At 37.8% G+C, this 22,663-nt stretch overlaps 1 protein-coding gene across 2 annotated transcripts in view; it reads right to left on the bottom strand.

The window, feature by feature from the left end:
- GRM5 (glutamate metabotropic receptor 5) overlaps positions 1-22,663 on the bottom strand; it is a 257,276-nt gene that overhangs the window by 35,468 nt on the left and 199,145 nt on the right. For both annotated transcript variants that reach the window (XM_062578011.1, XM_062578020.1), the window contains exons 4-6: positions 11,033-11,279; positions 5,721-5,889; positions 2,127-2,253 (exon numbers count right to left, since the gene is read on the bottom strand). In XM_062578011.1, coding sequence (XP_062433995.1) covers positions 2,127-2,253; positions 5,721-5,889; positions 11,033-11,279 — 543 coding nt within the window. The remainder of the gene's footprint in view (positions 1-2,126; positions 2,254-5,720; positions 5,890-11,032; positions 11,280-22,663) is intronic.

Genomic DNA, 22,663 nt, shown 5'->3' with positions numbered 1-22,663 from the left:
TAAAACTGAAGGCAAATTTCCTTGCCAGAATACAAAATCCTTTCCTTACTTTTAATTCACATTTATTTCTAAAGCTTATACTGTAAACAGGGCTAGACTAAGAGGCATTTTCTTTACAAGCTGCGAAACTTGAGACTATAAATAATAAAAGAAATTTTATTATTTATAGTAAAAGAATATAGCTGTAAAAGAATACAGCTCAAGATATTGTATGGATAATCTGGGAACAGACTTTTCCAAATCTGGTTTTGATACAAAGCTAAATAAGATAAGGTTCAGCCATTATGTGAACAGAGAGCTAGATGGAGACTAGTTTAGACCAGGGACTGTCTGTGGGGCCGTGAAGCTACAAGGACTGGTATGCTGGTACCCAAGGTGCACGTATCAGCAGTGCTAATGGAGGCCTTGGGAAGGTTCAACTTCCAAATACTGCCTGGTAGGTTTATGTCTGGCTAAGAAACAAAGGTGATGTCTTCTAAGGAATGCTGCTTGGCACTGATGTTTCGGGGTGGTTTTTGTGTGCACACCAGCTTTGGCCCCTACAAAGGCATAAAATGCATGTCTGAATGCAAAGGAAGAATTTGCAAAATGCAGCAGCATGTGTATTACTTGAAGCAGTTGGCTTGACTAAAAAGATATTTTCCATTAAAATGATCAGAGCTGGATAGAAAATCATTGATTTTCTCTACAAGGGCTTTTGAAGTGCCAACACCCTGCTTTTCCAGCAGGGTGAGAGAGAAGCGAGATGTTCAGAGAGCAACACCTTCCCACAAGCCTTCAAACTGATGGTGAGGCCGTTCAGGTAGATGGGACAGTGGTGGGGCAGCAATAAGGGAGAGATGCAAAGGAGACTGCAGGTTTTGTTGCACCGAGATTATGGGACTGACAGCAGATGAGGAAGGAAGAACCTGCCTGAAAAGATACTACGGAAAAGAGAAAGCTGGTTTACAAATCTTTGTTATTCTCATTCTCCAAGATAAACTTTTTTCTTAGGAAAAAAGTTTAACATTCAACATTTTCTGATAAATTCCTCACCAGTTTAATGGGTAAAGGATATTTTGTCAGTAATTAGCTCTCTTAGTCCATATATTACAACAGTACAACTTTCTTACAAGGGAAGGATTATATTTATCTTTTATATGTAAAAGTCTATAAGCCAAGTCTTGCCCGACTCTTCTGCATACAAACATTCATCCAACAAACTGTTTTTCCTTCTGTCTCTTTCAGCTTAGCCGTTTCCCCCTTCATCAATAGAAATTCAACATAAACCAAAGCTGGAAGCTCTTTGGGGAAAAAGCTGTCTCTTCTTGCCTTGTTGATACTGCAAGGAGCATAACGAGAGCCAGATCCCTGAGCAGCATTTTGGAGTGGCGGTGTGCTCTCTGTGTTTGAATATATGAATTCTTTTTATTCATCACAAAGAAGTTTATTAGTTTATTAGTCATAAAGACTCCAAGTGTTAGAGTATTTTTGTCTCAGAAGTAGCTAAATCAGCATTCTGCAAAAGCATAGGGATCTACTCCTTGGCAAGCAGAATGTAAACCCTATATTTTAGCAGACTCTATGGAGAACAAAGGGCTATTGCAAACCTTACTGTGTTTGGACCACTTATGCTTTTAGCAGGAATTATCACAACAACTATTTCAAAGCCTTTCAAATGAATACATACATATGTATGTAAGTATATATATGTATATATACATATACACACATATTCCACAACTATTCTGCACCTGTTCAAGAGAAAAAATGAATATATCTAAAATTTGACCTCCTTTAATTATTTGTCTGACAGGACTTAATTCTCCTGTCTTTTAGGACAACATCTACAAAGCCTGTTTGGAGTCAGGTCAGGGTTAAATGCAAAACAAGGACTTTTTTTTTTTTTTTTTTTTTTTTTTTTTTCCCAGATCTAGCAATTCAGGTCTGTAGAGAGCAGCTGAATTATGCCAAAGACTCCTGGATCAGGTTGAAGCAAGATGATAAACACCAGTCTTGGGTCAAATTTCAGATTTATGTCTAGATTTAGTTTAACTGAAACAGTCATTTGAACCTGACACTTGAGTTTTCCACTCAGCAGATGAATATTTTCACAGATAACATAAGCCAAGCTACAACTCATTTACCTGTAAGGTCATCATTGGGCCAGGAGCCGAGCTGGCAGGCCTTGCATGTGTATTCATCAGAGACATATTCATTCTCTTTACAAGGAGTACAAGTCCAACAACAACTGACTTCTCCTTTGCGGATCACCTGAGACAAAAAACAACATTTGATTTAGCAGTATAAATGAACATTCATATTGCAGCGGTTGCTAATACAACTTCAGTATTTCTTTTTTAATACAATCATTTTCTTCTATGTAAAATAAACCTCTTTTTTCATGATATATTTGCTGATGCAAAATGTGACCCAGGTTCTCAGCTTTTACATCATAAGTGTACTAGAAGAAAGAAATCATCAACCCAGCAGAAGTATAGTTGGAACTTCAGAACTGCAATAAAAATTCCCCTCCCTCCCCCAGAAGACAATTTCCAAAGCTCAAAATATCATAGATGGCAAAGTGTATACAGAAGCCAGTTGGTGATATTCAAGGTATACAATTCACTCCACTGTAGCTCATAGCTTGCACATGGAACCATGTCAGCAGTGTCATTTTTGTAAGGGTTCATTATTCAAAGATTTTTTTGTGCTTATTTCTCATCCAGCTGTGAGTGATTTGCTAAAACTGATGTTTTTCCAGACATCAGACTGAATGCCCCTTTTTCAAAATCATTTAAATTTGTGGATTGCTAATTAATGTTTAACAGTGAGGATGCTATTATTGTCCATTTTAACATCTGCTCTGATTTCTCATTTTATAATTTACTGCCAAATACTACACATTCACAATTCAGATGTGGATTTTTCAAAATCTTTATTTATCGTATCTGGGCACTGAAAACATCTGTACTCCTGGTCAATACATCAAGAGTGATGAGAAGACCTTTCCTTTGAAATAAAGTGCTCCTAATCTTTTTGCTCAATACATTCCAAAAATTTATAACAAACGCTCCCATTTATAGCATGCAGACTTGGATGACTTATGTATTTTTTACAGTTATAAATTTAGAGAGTAGCTTCAAAACCAAACATCATTATTGTAATTTTAATAAATGGAATGCAAAGAGTGTAATCAAAAAGAACTGTATTGCTCTCTCTTGTATAAACAGTGAGAAAAAAAAAGTGTAAATTATATATTTTTCATCAGCAATATAAGGACTTGAAAATTTCAGTTTTTGGTTTTGTTTTTTAAAATTGCAGAGTGTGAAAGGAAAAAAACCCACCTGAATAGCTAGATTGGCAGAAAGGCAAATGAGAGCATAAGTGATTTTCTCAGCAAGGGCTGAGACTAGAGCTACTTGAAAAGCAGAATATTTGTCCCCAGAAAAGTTGATACCTGAGACACATATTTTGTTAACAATTTGATGCATTATAAAAATGTATCATTTTACAATGTATAAAATACTCAAGAAAATGAAAAGATAAAATAGAAACAACATGTTATTATCAAAACACTTTAACTTTTTTTATCAAATCAGTTCATTTTCAGTTTTTCAGTTAAACCTTTCACCAAATCAATATCTTCAATAAAATACTTCGATTTTGACAGATGCATCAGAGAACTGTTACAGTGATCTTTTCTTATCCTGCGCCAACTGTGATTTTGTATCCTCCCCCAGGAATCAAACAAATTGTTATTATTAAGAATCAGGACAGATTTTTTTTTTAATTGAATTGCTTAGTCGTATACTTCTTTGTCCCTTTATTTATTGAACAACTGTTTATTGTAGAAGTTTTAAGAGTAAAACACTTAATCTATTCATCTGCCTTTAAAAAAAGCTCTAATTCTCTTTAAAAGAAAAAATATTTCCCCATCTTTGTCTCCTGTTATCTTTTAAGCATCTATCTATTTAAATAATTTTAGGTCTTTATGTTAATTTCAAATGTATAGAGTTTGATTATGTTTGGATTTTATCAAGTTCTTCAGAGGGATATTCCAAATGCTGCTGAGTGATAGGATACCGCTGTTGTTGTTGGTGGTGGTGGTGGTTTTTTTTTTCCCCAAATTCCTTCACAATAACTCAGTTCCACAGAATTCTGCAGCAAACTCACTGCAGACTTCAGCAGGGTCAAGCTTTCCCCCTGGTTGTCAAGACCATGAAGGAAAAGGACTGTGGAGCAGAGTTTATAGTCAATAACCCAATGCAAAGATGGAAAAATATTTCAGAGATCTGCCCACTGAACATTGGACTTCAAGCAGGTGTCTAAGTGTTTGACGCCTTAGCTTCTTAGTGAAGAATCCTCTTGCAAAAATCCTTGAGTGTGTGGTCAGAAGGTATTAGTGACAGACTGTGTTAATGAAGGTCACAAGATACTTCCCATCATTTGAGTTATGAAAATTGATTATAATGACACCACAGAGTTTTGAAATAATATCTGTTTGCTCATCTCCATACTCTCAGATATATGGATTTGTGACAGGAACAGGTTGACAGCACACTGATGATCAGTTACTGTGGGTGTAATTCATCCCACCTACCTTTATGTGTCTGCAGAAGGAATGTCCTCATCTGAACTAACTATTCCAGCTGGATGCCTTTTATATTCAATGAAGAGGAAAAAGCGTCTCTAGGCCAAGACTTATTTTATTGTTTCCAAAGCCCATTTTAGGATGAGATGAGTCATGATCTAGAATCGTCTATTTATTTCCATTGACTATAAAGAAAGCTTAGAAATCTAACATAACTTCAGATGCCTACGCTGAAGATATCTGCATTTAGTCTGATGAAACTCACTTGCCTACTCTGCCAAAGACCAATTAGTGAATAAAACACAGCAACAAAGTCCTAAAACTCTGGAAGACTCAGACTGAAGAGAGAAATTCACTCTGCATTGTAGAGCATGGTCATATGAACATGTGAGAGAAGTGACATAGCTTCCAGCGAAACGTATCAGCGTGGCAGTATCAGTTTAGTCTGAGCAGCTCTGCTGTCCATGCCCATCCCCTCAGTCCCTGGATCTTTAAATAAAAGATTGCCAAGTAATTTATTTTAGCTGTTTTGCAGTAAAGTGTCATATGATATTCAAGGATAACAGAGTACAATTAATATGTAAGAGAGGCATATACCCTCCTTCTTTTCCGCAATATACAAATGGAGGAAGGAAAAAGCTTAGGAAAAAAGGAAGCAATAAAACATACCTAATAAAAAAAATACTACTTACTTTTCTTGAAGTTCTAAGTAACAGTACTTATCCATTACCTCTATGTTCTCTGAAGACACCACAAACTTAAGGTCCAAGCTACAATTTTACAGTTATGACTAGCACAGAATCAGTAGCAATTATTATTTATGATTTACCCGTAGTTGTACTGACAAGTCCCAGTGAGGGATCTGGACTCTACGGAATCAGGTTCTGTAAAAATACCAAGCAACGCCCCCACAGACAGTCCCTGGTCTAAACTATTTGGAACGCAAGTATTAAAAAGAGGCAGCACTTCACAGATGTAGGAACACAAGAAAATAGCAAGAGGACCATGACACAAGTAAGAAATATATGAAGCTGTTCACTTTAATGTAGGTGTGAAAGTCTCTGTATAAGAAACAGGAAAAACCTGGTTTCAAATTTCAAGATTATAAATATTGCACATGATGAAAATAAATGCAGAAAATGTTTACCTTTATCTGGCCTTTTTCACATGGCTCACTGCAGACTGATCTGATGATATTATTTTTCTCTGACCATATTTCATCATCATCCATTTTCAGTTCACCATTGTCCCAGCTGCCAACGTTGATATAGTCAAAGTAGTCCTTTCCCATTTTCTTAAAATTCATGATTTCATACCTTTGGAAATACAAAGTGGAGATATAGGTCAGTTTAGGAAAACATCACTAAGTATTTTGAATTACAGGAACATTATATAGTCAAAATTAAGCTGTTTAAAAATAAGCAAGGAGAAATTCCAGGTGTTATACTTGCACTTGAGTCTCTCCTTGTAATTTTTGTGATTTTTCCACCTTTATTTTTCTTCATATTTTAACTTGAAAGTTCCCTGAAAATTTTGAGGTTAATTAAATGAGCATTTGAAAACAATTGTGTTTTTATTTAAGGAAAACAATGAAACCGATCAGACAAGATTTATTCTGCGTAACATTAGGTATTTAAGCTGGGAACCTCTGTTCCAAGCTCCCTCTATAGTTAATGTAGAGAAATATATATACACAGAGGTGATTGCCATTGCCAAGTGCTCCTTGCTGTCTACAGGCATTTATTACTCTCTTTAGAAAGGGAGCGTCAAGGCATCTAAACTCCTAAAATGAGGTAAAACAGATCTAAGCCTGAGGGATCAAAAACACTTCATGTATTGTAAAACTGCATGATATAATATAGTCTGGCATGCAGATAGGAGTCAGGCACAAACTCACTGTTCAGAGTACAGGAAGCATCAGAATGGGATGCAGGACAGCAAGAAATCTCCTAGCTCTAGCCAGTCACAAAATATCTTAAATCCCACCAGTTTGCAGCTTGCTGGAAGCCCCAAGATGTTCTCACAAAGAAGTGCAGCCTAGACCTTGTAGCCAGGCTTTAAGTTTTTGCCTGAAGAATGAATCAGGAACTCTCTCTTTTTTTTTTTCCTTCCTTTACTTTCTTTCTTTCTTTTTTTTTTTTTTTTTTTTTTTTTTTTTTAAAAAAAAAAAAAAACAACAGCAAATGCTGTTCCTGCTCCTCTCCCCTGTCTCCTTTTTGTGTGACTCCTCAGTGGTCAGAACACATTTCATTCTTCATGGAGTACAGTGTGGAAGGGGCCAGGAGAGAGTATTCATGCCTCAGTTCTGGGCTTCTACTGGGTTAGATCGTTTCTTTAGTGGCTCCTGAAGTAAGTGCTAAAGCAACATCTCACAAGAGATTCAGTGATGGAAAATAAGCAAACAACATAGACAGAGAAGTAGAACACAGCCATCGGTTTAAAAACTTGCCTACTCTGTAAATGAGAGGCCAACTTTTTCCTGGCAGCAGGCACCAAATGAGTCCCCAAGGCAAAGCTCATCGACAGAGCTGGACAAAGATTGATATTATCGGAGTGTAATGTATGTAGTTTAATGTGCATTTAATATAAAGAACCAGCACATTAAATCAGTCCCTTCAATAAGATGCTGAAGAGATTTTTTTTTTAAGTTTGAGGAAACTCTTTAGAGACTGGCAAGCAGTAGACACACTATAGCTCATGTTAATATATTTACCAGGCTGCTGTCAGAAGATTAACAATAAAATTCTTCCGTGACATTTTTTTTCCATCCATGGATCTCTGAGTGCTCTTCATCAGGAGATAAAGTCCTACCATCCCAGTGGAGAAATTATGCCAGGGAGCTGGTGTGTCAATGCTAAAGTGACACATGGGTCATGATTAGAATTACAAAGAGCTTGTGAAAGAAAATGAGATTAGAGCTTGACCGGATGGGCAGTGTGGTATGAACTTGAGTTTTTCAGCAATAAGAAGAAATAAGCAATGGCACAGCTAGGGAAAAGAATCTCTGCTAGCCTTGGATTTTGGAATATTTTATTTTCCATCCTGTTTAAAGTAGAAAATGTCTACACCTTTGAGACCGACCTATCTTGTGCACATAAAGTTTGAGATATGAATACCAGACTAACAAAAATGAATTTAATTCCAGATAACATATGCACAAAGCAAATAAAGAGGCCAATTTTAGACATAATCAAATAACATTTTCTTTTTTCTTTTTTTTTTTTTCCCTGAGGTTCACAGATATAGAAAGTCTGTTCAAAGATTAAACATACTAACCAAAAAGTTAGCCCAGAAGCCCCTGTGGAGCCTTTATTTAGCCTTGTTTCTTAACATTGCAACACTCCTCTAAGTGTTGCTTTGTTAAAGTTGTCAGTTCAGAGTTTCATGGTCAGATGAACAAAATTACCGCCAATGTTTAACAGGCTTCTGGAACCAAAACTATTATCCCTCCAGTAACTGCAAACTAGTTCCGTGAGTACATCCCATAGGGAATGTTGGAAAGAAACATAAAGAAATTAAATATATCTATTGCCTCAGTATATAGTGTCTCTCAAAAGCCCTCTTCAGGGAACAGAATTGGGGAACTGACAGTAACAGCCAGACTTAATAAGTCCATTGACCACTGCTATATGGAAGGTTCATGAGTCACTGGTTCCCCGAAGCTACTTTGAGGTACCATGGGGACAGTTTTTCGCTTTAGGATGGGAGTGACCAGATGGTGCAATAGCACGTTGCTATTGCTAAAACACTTGTTGCAAACTCAGTTTCAAAACAGAAGCACGATGTTGCTGAGAACCCATATTTTATTTGTAGCACATGACCAAAACATTAACATCTTGATTTTCATGCCTTTCCTTGCCATCTCAATTTCTTCTTCAGAGTTTATGTAGTATTTACAATTATCTTCCGCCAAAAACCATGGCCTTTCTTCCCTATTCATTTGCTTTTTCCATATCTTCTGTCCCACCTAAAGCAAGTCCTCCACTAGACTGCTCAAAGCTAAGCATATACATAAAGGATTTTGGGACAGGGCCAGAATTTGAAGCATTTTGGGTGATTAATCATACATTGTATTAGTGTATCTAAAATAAAAACTCTTTTATTATACTTCAAAATCCTGAGTTATCTAGGTCAGGAAAAGCCTAGAAAGACTCTTTCTGTTTTTCTGCCTAATACCACCAATATCATATTACAGCTGCAAGGATTTCAATTTCCATTTTTCAAAGCGAAGATGCAGCTATTCATGAAAGTGACCAGGGGAGACAAGTTATTCCAGTGTGACCACACCATCTCTCAGCTGTTGCAAATGGCATCTGACAGCACTCAGAGAACTAGAAACTACTCAAAAGCTGGGAATTAGAGATGGAGCTTCCTAAAAAGCCTTTTTCATGATTAAGAAGTGTTTTTTTGACTAAATATTGGCCATTTCTGAATTTAATGATGTGTCTATCAGTGTGGAAGATGAGGCAACAAGGACCCATGTCTCAAAAGTAACCAAGCTTTGGAAGCCTTTTGTCCCCTTACACAGTACATTAATTTGAGCAGACAGAGCAGTACTGCATCTCAGGCACATCCCGGGAGTCCGGGCTTGCTGAAAATCACATTACTCAGTGATGCATAATCAGTGTGGAGTCCGTTTGCTCTTCAGTGAAACGTTGAATGCTCTACTGATGCTGTACTGTGTCTGAGCAAATGATGGTGTGTGATATGTAAAATTAAGAGTCTGTTTGCAACATATAAAGGTTATTGGTTTATTATCATGCCACATAACCATTTATTTACTAGGGCCTTTGGTCTTTCTGCAAGAAGCAAGTGAAATAGAGATAGGAATAATATCGGATGCCGTCCACTGCACCCAAGCACCTTTAAACCAAACAGAAATCCTTTAAGGGAAGTCTAGAATAAGTCTTTGAAAAAAATATTGGTCAAAAAAATCCAGACTGAGCACTTTTTTCAGAGTTCAACTATTTTTTAAAATAGAAACATTTAACAGAAGACCGTCTTGCTCATCAAACCAGTTCTGAAAATGTACATGAATCTCATAGCAGCTCTCAGTGTGCTTTACAGTGTGAGTCCTGAAGAGTTCTAAAATGTGTGTCTCCAGAAAACTAGTTCATCCAGACTGCTTTGTAGGTGGATGCCCTGTTATCTTTTCGGGAGAATGCTAACATTACAGATTTCCAGATAAAATATGAAAAAAAAAGATCAGTTTCAAAATATCAGAATATTCCAGTCAATGGAATTCCCTTTTCCTGTCCAGCTCTACTCTGAAGTTAGTATTTTTATTTCAATTCACATTAGGGGGAAAAGACAAAATGTAAATAAGGAGTACATAGGATGAATGTTTCCCTCTAGTCATCTGCTTATACAATTTCATCAGAAAGTTATTTAAAATGTTACCAATAACGTAGACAGAAAGAGCTACCTCAGTCAAACTGGAGCAAGTGCAGTGAATGAGGCAGGGATCTACCCACTGAACTACGAGGAAAACGTAAGTATACTTTGGCTGCTATCACACTTATTGTTCATCTTCTGACGGCTTGGTAGGTAGAAACCTAGGAAAAAACCTCATTATTCTTTTTAATGTGTATTTTTGCAGGGATACTGCATATATGCATATTTCATTTAAAAAAACCCCTTCCACTATATTTTATATGTGTGTGTGTATATATATATGCATATATACTTACATGTAAGTTATCAGCAAAAACAGATTTGTTTAAATTTAATTTGGCTTATGGCAACACAGTTTGAATCAATAGCTTGGTCTGTTATGTATGTGGAAAGGCTTTATTTTTTTATTGGCTTTATTTTAATTAAGATAGAAAAAGACTCCATACAAATCAATGCATATTTTCGATATTGTTCTAGCTTTCCCTTAACAATTGAACTAAGTCCAGGTAATTATTCAAATAACGATTGCTTACCACTTACTCAAGCACATACATTTAAAGACCCAAAGAAAGAGAGCAATCTTGTGGTGGCCATCACAGTCTATGAATATAAACTCATATGAATATAAAGTCATATATCACAGTCTCTGAATATAAAATCATATATGTATGACTAATCATATATATATATATGGTCATATATCTGAAGACATATAGCCGTTGTATATATGATTAAATAAAAATATGATTATATATAAGTCATATATACATGGCTATAAATGCAAATACTGATTTGCAGTGAGAAGTATTACCTTTAAAAAGTGCAAGAAAGTAAATCTGTACAGGCAGTTGTATGCCCGAAAGATCATCTCTTTTTTTCAAACATAATTTTAAACATCATGCAAAAATACACATCAAAAATGGTTAGTATTGGACAATCAAACAAAAAGGTGAGGAAATGCTAAAATAAAGCATGAGATCCTAGTTCTGATGTTAAATGTGCACGCATCTGCTACGTGCAGTTAACATTTCTGTTCTTAAATACTCTGATGAAAGCTAACATTACCTTCCTGGCGAGTCGCCGTTCTCGTCAAACAAGATCATGTCCCCAGAGACGCCGGTAAAATTCGTCTTCATGAGAGATTCCAGGAGCTTGCGGCCATCTATGGGCTTCATGGCGTCGCACAGGCCCACGTAGCCCGGGCACAGCGACATCTGCATGTTGTGGAGGCCGTACGCCATGGAATAGATCGCGTTGATTACGAAGCCCATTTTGGAGTCCTGCACGTGCTGCGTCCGCAGGGTCATCTGGCCTGCCAGGGAGCAACGCAAAGTGGCGGGTTAGGGTGCGGGCTTGCAATACGACCAGCTCCTTAGATAGCTGGTGGGTTGGATATTGATGGTGGGGAAAAGTCTCTGAAGAGCCTCAAGAAGTTCACGGTATGACACTTGTATCAGTATGCACATTTATTTTTTAAAGAAAGGAATGAAAGAAAAGATTCTTTTTAAACACAGTGCTATCAAGCTGATACCTTTCTCCGTGCCACTCCATTCCATCCATATATTGTTTTTCAGCTACTTCTTGTCCTTTTTCTTCTTTTTAATCTATCATTGTTATAAAACAACATTCCAGGATGACAGAAACTTATTACAGCCCACAGAAATCTCTCCAAAATCTCAGAAGTCTTTTGCCGAATGCTAGTGATGGGTGCATCCAGTAGCAAACTTATAGACCATACTTTTATTTCAGAGACAAGGGAAACCAATCCTGTGTGAATATACTGATTGAGGCACAACTTCTTGGCTGTACTAAAAGTTTCTTATGCTAATAACACTTCCACTTCCAAGCCCCTTGCCCCTCTCCATGTGCAAAATGAGGGTAATGTTGCAATGGAGGAGGAAACATTAAAATGTCTGCAAAGCTTGATGATGTGGCATAGATGAGTATCATCCATATCTACCCCAGTGTCTCTTGTCTGCTTAAGCCAGAACTGGTTAACTTTACTCTGGCTTTTCAAATATTATGTCTGGATTTCTATTTTCTATTCAAGCCTTTGTGAAATGAACAATAAAATTTCCTTCAGCAGCACCCTGAAGGGCTTTTTTATAACACGGGGTTACTAATGACATCGATTCGCTCGGCTGGCAGCAGCAGCCCAGCTAAGGAAGAGGAGGCTGGAGGTTTTCTGCCTCATGTGTCGTCAGCGAAGCTGCCAGCTGCCCTCAAGCCACCAGGTCTTTGTCACTGGGGAGAGGGAGAAACACCATGAGCTGCATCAGTGCTGCTGGGGATTAGTTAGACAGCTGAGAAGATGTAAGATCTGGAGAGGGGATGAACGAAGAGCTCTACTGTGCCATTTTTTGGAACATCTGCTATTCTTTTATCAATTGCACAGCCAGGGCATCCCGTGTGCAGGCACCCGGGAAGGAAGCGTGTGCAACATTCAGGACCCTCTGAATCTCCCCTTGCCCCGGCGGCTAGGCAAGCGGAAAGCTACTGCCACGGGGGAAGGAGCCTTCCTCCCGAGGAGGGGCTGGCGAGGAGCAGGGACAGCGCTTAGACCTGCCAGCCACAGTTGCTTCTCATAACGGGAGAAGCAATTTATGTCGTAAAAAGACCAGTGTACGGACAATATTTCTTTTTCCTTGAAAGAAGCAAAGACTAACATATGACTCTGAGGAGGCCCTCATCTCATATACCGTTGTCCTTCCAGAAAATAAGCATCCAGTCTGATGTCTATGCACCTTCAGTGGAGATGAATAAGACTCTCCAGTGATCCTGTCGTAAGGTAGGTGCCTCTACAAGCCGCCCTTTTCGAGAGTGAACGATAGCATCACCAGGCAGACCTAACCTCCGAAACGTTCTGGAGTACCAAAAAAGTCTGGAGGGGAGCAGGGATACACAGTTCTTATTAGCAATGAAAATCATAAAGGTAAGTAAGTAAGTGAAGGACTGAAAGACCTCTTTTCTCCTTCGGTTTGGTGCTGGAACTGGCACTTCCAGTTCCAGTCAGCCTCAGGAGCAGTGATTAATGCTTAAGATAGTTAAGTGATATGAGCTGCAAGTGTCTATAGTGGAATAAAAACTCAGAAACAACACAGTGTGCTCCTCATTTGTTCCATTCTACCAAGGTATTGGCTTTTTCCTAATTAAAAATAATAGGCATGAAAACTGCAACAGTGAAGTACATGTAAAACCAATATTAATTGAAATTAAGTGGAAAATTGAACAAGTGTATTACATTGAAATACACAAAACTTTAACCAATTATTCATCCTCAAAATTAACTGCTCACAAACTGTGCAGTTAATTATAGTAGCCATTAAAATGAATCAGATTTGTATCAGTAATAGTATTTATTATGAAATAATATTTTAGCTGTTTTATTGCATATGATTGCTTAAAAATTTAATAACTTAATTCTTACAGGAACACTCTCCCCTGGGCTTCGTGCTTCAGATTTATAGAATTATTATTCTGACTTTCTTTAAACATTCAGTCTTATTCAGTGCACCTGATAATTCGTAATGAGGCTGCTTAGCTCTTCACAGAAGCTGCTAGCAGTGTCAAAAGGGTTATGAGGAAATTAGCTGTTGCAAGAATTTAAATATACTTTCTGTACCTGGAGAAAATATTACCCTGAGATGCTAACTGGCTCACTTTGCTCTGTAGGCACAAATCTGACCTGCCAAACCTGACTAGCAGTACCTCGAGACTCTGTAATTAAAGGGAACATCTTAACAAAAATGAGGTGAAAGGATCTTTTTGCTCTTTACATAACACAGCGGTATTTTTAAAATTCCAATATTTAAAAAGAAATCTTTTGGTCTGTCTAAAAGTGATTTTCAACCTCAGTTTTGCAAAGTTCTTGAGTATGTCAGACTAGAAGCATATGAATAATCATATTTTCCTCAGTGATCCTATCAGTAGACTTAAGTGCAGGCTGAATACACAAATTAGGAGCTAGGCTCTGATTCAGAAAAAAGATAAAAATATTTTAAATCCATCTCTACAACAAGTATGATTTAGGCAGCCTTCAACACCCACTTCACTTAAACAGTAATTAGTTCCTATTGTCTTCTCTGTGTTCTTAAATTCATTCACAAGTGCAATCTGCAGTCAAGAAACTTTCCTGACATAGGGTTGTCATGAGATTGACAGGTGGCGCTGATGACTTTAATAATGCTGAAGCCAATGACATCCAACAGAATTGACTTTGTAGTTTAAGCTTTTAATCAAGAATAATGCCAAGTTCTAATGGAAGTTGGTAAGTTCCTACGGGATTACTAGGCAAAGGATAAATAAATATCCACACACCTGCAACCCATATGCTTGCTTATAATATACACTCTAGAATCATATTTTCTGTTAAATTCAAAAACTATTTCCATAAGAGATCTGTTTCTCTCTGCCTTGCACTTTCCCGTAGGAGAAGACTTTACAAAGCAGGGAATGAAAATGTTTTGCTTTCCTGAGGGTTAGAAAGAGCCAACATGATACTATTTAGTGTTGGGGTGCAGAGATACGCAGGACACGATCAGATGAGTGTTTCTGTTCGGGTCAAGAGTGGGCTGTCGAAATGAGCCTCCAAGTTGCTCCTGTTTGCTGTGCTCCGGGTTGCACCACAGCAGCGCCAGGGCAGCAAACCAAATTCCTTTACACAGGAACTAAACCGGGTGATGAGCCCCAGGAAAGCCCCTAAGGTACTTGTGAAACGGGTCTTCCGGCCGCGGGGCCAGGCTGGAGCCAGTTTGGAGCGACGCTCTGCAGCGGTGCAAATCTCCGCCTGCCCGGGGGGGTTTGCTAACGGGCACAGACTCGGCACCGCTCCCGGTCCGCTGCAGACGGCGGGAGCAGGACGCACGCAGGCAGCGACGTGCGTTGGCCAGCTGCAAGGCTGCATTTCGTAGGTCTCCAGCGGATGCTTACTGCAATTTTTACAGGCTTAAGTACCTATTCCGTGGTAGGTTTGAGAGATTTCTTTCTGGCACATAGCTTATTTTCCCACAAATGCTGTTTGGAATAATGCCAAACTATTTACGAACCTGTGCTGAGTCTGGTAACCATAACCAAATGATTACAGAAAGTAATCAGTTTTGCACTACCTCAGAACAATAAACATTAAAGCCCTGTCATGCTAACTAATGCAGAAATAAATAGCTCTGCCTCCTGCAGGATGTACTAGGCAAGGGAAGAAAGCAGAGTGAATCAGATCACACTTAACTAGAATGAAGAAAGGCTCATTTGAAACCAGAAGAAATCAAATACTGCAGAACTCTCTGCCTTTGGATTAAAATATAAACTCAGACCTTGAGGAGAAATGAGGTAATCTCCATAGTCAGAAAAAAACTGAGTATAACTCTGAATTCTGGTCTGTTTATTCCTTAGTCTTTCACATCCAAATAATTTTGGTAAGCAAATAAGGGCTTATCCTAACCTTCTCCTATCAGATCGTGAGGCACTTCTGGGACTGAAGCTGCGTAGGCATTTCTGTCTACAAAATATCACATAGCCAAATCCTTTGCCTTCTTGGGTAAATCAAATAACTCATCAGTGCTTTAGTTTCGCATGCAACAATACTTCATTTCTTCTACCTTTTGTCTGACATTTCTCTTTAGACTAAATATTCTTCAGGAAGAGGATGACTTTTAATTATTTTCCTGCTTCTGTCATGCATCACGCAACGAGCGTGTTATTGTTTTGAGCCTCTAGGTGCTATTGGACTATCTCCAAAATGAAAATAAATTATCCTGGATTTCACAGAAAAAAATATAAATATGTAAATGGTTACTCTGTAGATCATTTTAGGAACCTGTAATATATAGTGTATAACATGTAACACTTCTTATAATATATATTACTACTATATATATTACTACTATATATATTCTTATAATGTATATACAGCTGAAGATAAATGTGGGCTACCCAGGGCAATCATATACGGTGCTGCTCAGCAGTGCCTTATAAAAACAAGCCTGGGGCCGTGCAAAGGGGAGCTCAGACGTGCCCCCTCCACAGCGAGGGTGCATGAGCTGAGACAGCCTGTTAGCACCAGCTGGGGAAGAGGACAAGGGTGTCCTGAAAGCAGCCTTGAACCCCTGTGTAGCCGTGCAGACACTCCCCAGGACGAAACTCCTTATCCAATTTGTTCTTTTCTGTTGTCACTTCTCCAAAACACAAGTATGTAGATGATGGAAAAGAAACACGTTCTTTCCCCACAAAAGTAATTGCAGCTGGCAGTGGTTCGCTTCTTGGCTCTATTTAAAAACAATTAGTGTACTTTTGGGCCCGGCTCCAAGAAAGCACTTAAGTGCACTTGTAGTCCCAGTGAAAGGTGGTTCTCAGCGCGGGAACCGTTGGAGCATGTTGTCATGCTCCAGCAACAGTTCCCCCTCCCACGGAGGCTCCTTTCCGCCCGGCTTCGGCGCCGGAGCGCGGAGTCCTGCACAGGGCTATGGCTTCACACAGCCACACACACACAAAAAAGCCCCAAAACAGAAAAAAAATAAAGAAAAAAAAATCTCCCCCAAACCCAACTAAAAAGGCCAAAATCTCGAGGGAAGTTCTGAAATGTCACTGTTGCTTCCAGTACTCCGGATGCAAATAAAACTTTTGAAAGACATTCTTTACAAAATTCATTATTTTGAAGTTTTTTGATATAAATCCCTTTGTTCCCCTCCTTTTTCTACTTTTTACCGCAAAGGAAGAGGGAATACAATTTTACCTGTTCTTCTGTTTGCCAGCTGGTAACATTACAAAGCCTCCACAACTGAAGGGATGCAAGTGGCAAAATTACCATGGTTCAGTATGCTTTCTTCCACTTTCTTACTCTTCCATAGCTAATGAGACTTTGAAGTTTAAAAAATGGACAAAAGGGTAAAGAAAAGAGTGAAAAAGCTTCAAAACCCAGGCAGCCTCCTTATTTCGTTCTATGAGAAGCAAGAGAAAGACACGAGAAGGAAAGTGGGTAATTTTTTCCCCCCAAAATGCTGATGGGTGTCTTGGAATTGCAATGAATTTAACACTAAGGTAAAGGAAAATTGACTGTGTTTCATTCTTTTATTTTGAAATTTCTCAGTGATCAAAATGTTGCTTATGACAAAGTCATAAAGGACATCACAGAGGCAGCCAGAAATACAACCTAGAATCCCCAGCTAACCTCTAATGTTTCATCATGAATAATTCTCAAATTAGTTGTCATTTACACATTATTAAAGATTTTACCAATTCTTTGTGCTTGTTTTGTTTTGAGAGACCCTGAACTGAGAGATGAGAACTGAATTAACAACCAGGTAAGTACCACATCCACTTTTTGCTAGCCTTTCTTTTTAATTATTTTTTTTTCCTTTGAATCAGTGAATATCTTCAAAGCAACAAGGAGAGCAGGGCCTGCCTGATGCTTAATGCGGTGCAGGGATGCAGCTTGCAGAGAGCTACAGTGCTGGATGCCATGGCACTACATGAGACATCCTGAAAATGTGCATCGCTGTTTGGAGAAGAAAAAACTGGTATCTTACAAAATAAAAGTCTGTACACATGAATCAGAGTAAAGCATATGGTTCGGAAGTTAAGACACACCTAATTATGACCTATTGTTTATAGATACAGGAAAAGAGATGGGTGTTTTTTTAACCCTTTCCAAAATCTGTCTTTGGCACTTGCTATTAAAGCAATGTGAAAGTAAAAATAACATTTACTTCTCTGTTATTTGTAAGATTCCAGGTGTATTTTTCTGATGAAATCAAATATAATCTTTTTTTTATTTATTAATTTAATTTCTTACAGGCTCTTGGACTGTGAAACAAAGATATCTTATGTTCTACGGGAAATTTCAACCAGTTCAAATGTCCACTTCCATTCAGAATGAACACAAAAACTCAACATTAGGTTTTATCTTTCCTGAAAAAGAAATTCTGAGAAAAAAAGAGATTTGACAAAACTGGAGAATGTCATTTTGATGCCGAGGCACAAACATAGCATAACACTGAAACAATACAAAAGCAAATTACAAACTTGAAACAAAACACTTCAATGCTATTGAAATTAGAAAGTAAAAAAATGACTCATTTCAGTGCTTTTCTTTTGAAGTGTCATGAATCAACATGCTCCTGTGAAATACTTCAAGTCTGACAAGCAAATATCCTCCATTGCAAACTACTCAGCAAATGTTTTGGACCAGTTCTAAGTTTCACTCTTTGCAACTGAAAGCCAGAGCTAGCGGCATTCCGCTTTATGTGATGGTTATCAGTAAAATGTTAAATTTGGGGAGGATTGCCCCCAAAATACAGAGAACATTATCACTTTTTTTTTAAGTGCCTAGTTGACTTTGCTATCTTTCTTCTATTTAAGCCTACATGAGATAGACAACTCCAGAGTTTACATATCTGTCTGGAGGTCTACCTGCACCTTTGGGTACCTATGTACTGACGGAAATCAGACTTCTACCATTAACTTCAGTAAGATCAATGAAAAGAGGCACAGTGATAGTCAGAAGGTAAGTAAATAAATATCCATCTCATCCCACAGTTTGCTTAGAAGCATTATTATCCTTTCACCTTCTATATAATTCAATTTCTTTGATTTTATAAGTTACATAACTGTTATGGATGAAAGAGCACATTAAATGCTGACACGAAACTTCCTGCACTTGCAGACATACTTGTATGAAGCATTTGAATCTATGTGGGAAGTTAAACTGCTGAAAGAAAAAAAATAAAAGAAATTGCTCCAATTTACCTACCTAATAAGAAACATTGTATAATCTGAATACATTTAATTATTATTTGCATTTATTTTTAAAGCTAGAGAGACACAGTCTACCTGTACAATAGTACTAATATTTTCTAGGTAATTTTCAAGGTAGAAAAGGCAGGAGCAAGGGGAGGATAATTTAAAGGATAAAATCACAGTAGAATGGTATATCATCAAAGGATCCTAGTATATAGAAGGAGACAGGCAGGGTCCTAAAGCGGAAGAAAAACAGACATATCTTTGTAGTCAGATTTCAGAGGAGTTTGAGGAAATAATAATAGCAGTGAAAAGACAAGTTATCCAAGGATTTGAGTTACAAAAGTGTTAAAATCAGCATCAATGGACATCAAACAATCTTTCAAATTAGCTATAACCAAGCATGTAACAGTCCCCACTGCCATTCTGTTTATTTCTCTGAGTGAGTCAAAAAATAGTGACATGTCTGTATAGGCTCCCGGATCAGGTTATGTCAGGTGTCTAGAAAATTCAAGTCTGGATCTCTGCTTTATAGCTCGTCTATCTTTGGGAATTTCTGAACCTGGTTGAGTACCATTATAAAGGTAGTGAAAAACTGTGGCTAAGCTTCAGATCTGAAATGTGTGCTATAAAACTGAGGGCTGGACCATCCTTCAGCCTGACATGAAACACAGTATATGACTGAGTACTAAACTGAGTGACATGAAGGAGGAATTCAGGAGAATTAAAGTGCCCTTTAATTCATCGTGTAGAAAATACAAATGAATTTTGATGTTTTTTATTTGTTTTCATTTACAATCTAAACAGAAAAATGCAGGAATGCCACATGTTTGGGGAATATGAGGTTTAGCTCTGACACTTCCCTTGAAATACAGAAAATAAGCCGTTCATTCTGACAAGTATCACAACACTTAATTTTTATTGTCTGGGGTCTGTTTAAAATCACTCTGAGCTTAGATTTAACCAACAAATGATTATCAGTATGTTGCAGTGCAAAGACTAGGCAGTTATGTTTTATTCCTAAATTCTATCTGGAAACCCAAAAGAGCCATTTGTTAAACATAATTTCTGTTCAGATGAAAATCCAGGATTCTCTGTGGGTTCTTTTGTCCTCATTAAAAGTAGCTGGAGCTGGATGAGATTCAGCAAACAGGTCAATAAGTTTTATATTTACATTTTAAATACTTTTCTGTATGTAACAGCAATAAAATGTTTCTCATATTTATCCTAAATCTCCATTTCTGCTAATAAAGACTTTTTCTTTTGACTCTATTCCTAATAGCCAAGCAAATTATTAGTTACCTTCTATGGCAATTTGCATACACTTGAAAAAAAAAAGTAGATTTTTTTTAACTCTGAGAAGCTACATGGTTAAATCACGAAGAGATGAACTGCTTTCTGCATCCTGCTAGGACACATTCAGAATGCTACTGCAAATCTCATTTTCCCTATTCGTCACATTATATGTTTTCCTTCCCTATAAACCCTGCCACTGGCTCCTCAGTCCTGAGCCTGCCAGACAGCTTCTCGTCTCACTTTTGGTGCCCCCGGGGTCCTGCCTGTTGCTGATCTCCCTCCGTAATTAACCCAACCTCCGTCATTCCCCTTGCTGCTTTGAACCAAACTAGTTAAAGTCAGGACCCCCGTGTAAACATCTACAGAAGTACCCCATCACCCTCCTTCAAATTCTTGTTCCCATTGTGCCTTCTCATGAAACCACCAGTTTTTACAGGTCCAAAACCTCTCCTGGTTAAACTAAGATGTTTCACTGCTTCATCAACCTCTATTCTTTCTTTCTTTCTTACATTTAGATCATAGATACTTGAGATATGTATGCTTTTTTTGCTCTGATTTTATATAACACTTTAAAAATTGGATGTTGTTCCATCCATGCCTCTGGCTTTTAAGGCACTAAGGGGAAAATAGAATACTTTAGAAGTGGAGGCAAAAGGATTAATCTAATAGACTGGTAAAAGTAATAAATATACTCCCACTTCTGGTGACTTTAAAGAGAATTTTTTCCACTAAGATCGAGTGAGCTTGAGTTCCCCAACGTACTTGGCTTGTGTTGGGTTTTGTTTCTGTGCTGGTTAAGATGCATTTGGAAAGCACCGTCACTAGGAGAAAAAGGTACTTTGCATTTTAGCTCTGATGGGGGCACTTGTCTGTGAGAAAGCAAATGCATATACACCTAGTCTTTAAAGGTCCAGAGAGAATCAATACTGAAGGACTGGATTAGCCTTTTATGACCTGAAGAAGGTTGTTCAGTGGAGTTACTCATCTGGTTCAAGTTGCACACCTATTTGTGAACTTTACTGAATCATGGCCTTAGTTAATACAAAAAATCTGACTGGTGCCCGAGGGGAAGCCAAATCCAATTCTTGTAAAATCCCTGATGTTCTAAGGCCATTACAAGTCTCCTGTTAAAGATGAATCTTAAATCCTTTGCTCTGACTCTTGGTGTTCAGAGGTGGCTTATATCAGCTCTCCAGTGACATGGAACTGATTACATTGAAAATCAAGTCAGGTAAGTCTGCAAACTTCTCACTTTCTGCAGTGCTCCAGCTGGGCAGAAAATCGATGTGCTTAGCAACAGCAGTGACACCCATTTGGATTAAGTAACTATGTTCAAATCTGCAAATGAAAAATGGACTTGACGCTAAAATTTTCACCTCAGCATGAACTAAGTGTATGTAAAGTGATGGAGACTTATTAGAAGTTGATAGAAATGAGTGGAGAAAAAATCATTTTGTTTTTTAGATTCTTTGTTTAGTTGCTTTCACAGTTTTGCTTTGTGTATCTCAGTAAATTATCTTTTCATTTCATAGTAATTCCTGTTCATCGTTCTCTCTGAATAGCTTGTATTTAAAAATGAAAATAAAGTTACTAAAGCTGGCTTCATTGACTTACGGATAAATGTATTTTCTGTCTGCAGAGGCAAATGTAGCCCACCATCTTACTAGGCAGGGATCAGCTAACTAAGCACAAAAACACACACACATACACATGCACGCGCGCGCACACACACACACACACACAAATATATATATATATAGCTAAATTTATATCTGGAGATTAGAGGATTTTTTTTTTTTTTTTGCGATTTCAGCCCTATCTCTTGTGCTTATTTTCTTATTGTTCAAATGTATTGTTTATATTAGTGATCATTGTTTATTTTTTTCCTCCAGGCTGTGGAGTATAAGTCAATCTTTTCCACTAAAGTGATAGTTATTACTTTCTAGGTAGACACCTTCATTCAATAATGACATCATCTACCAAAAACAATCAATTTTATGTCTTTTTATCATTATCCCAAGAAGCGATACATGCTTGGCCTTTTGATGGGAAACTGGGTTTTTGCTTGTCTCCAGCATTTCTCTGTCTCTTTAACTGGAATCCTGAGAAACTCCTTTAATTTTTTATATGTTGCTGCTGGAGAATAGAAATTATTTAGTGAGATGAACTAAAGGGGACAGACCTGTTTTCTTATCAGGATAAACCTGAAAGAATGCTAATATAGTCACGGTCATGCAGAGGCTCTTGGAGCAATGTACAGACCGCTTGTGACCATGGAGGGTAAGCATCGTGTTCACAGTCGGAAATTTAAGATGCAAAGCTTGAGGTGATTAAAGTTAGGGAACAAAACTGAATTCAGGAACCAATATTAAAATATGATTTGCAGTGAGTAAAGGAAATAAGGTAAGAAATAGAAACACCTTGACAATTTAAAAAATCAATATTAATTTTCAGCTCAAACTCCCAGCATCAAAACCTCTCACTCGTGAGAGTAATTCTCAGAGGATACCCTTGCATTCCTACAAATTCCTGCAGCCCACAAAGTTGCCAGGCTGTACATTACCATCTTCAATATTTCTTTAGCTTATCAGGCATCCTTGCGTTGGGGCTATAAGGAGCAAAAAAAGCACAGGTTTCTTTTCTTAGTACTTATGACACAAATAGATATCA

The sequence above is a fragment of the Rhea pennata genome, chromosome 1 (assembly GCF_028389875.1).
Source record: "Rhea pennata isolate bPtePen1 chromosome 1, bPtePen1.pri, whole genome shotgun sequence".
In the NCBI taxonomy this organism is placed as follows: Eukaryota; Metazoa; Chordata; class Aves; order Rheiformes; family Rheidae; genus Rhea; species Rhea pennata.
The sequence above is the reverse complement of the archived record's forward strand: the minus strand, read 5'-3'. Positions and strand labels throughout refer to the sequence as shown.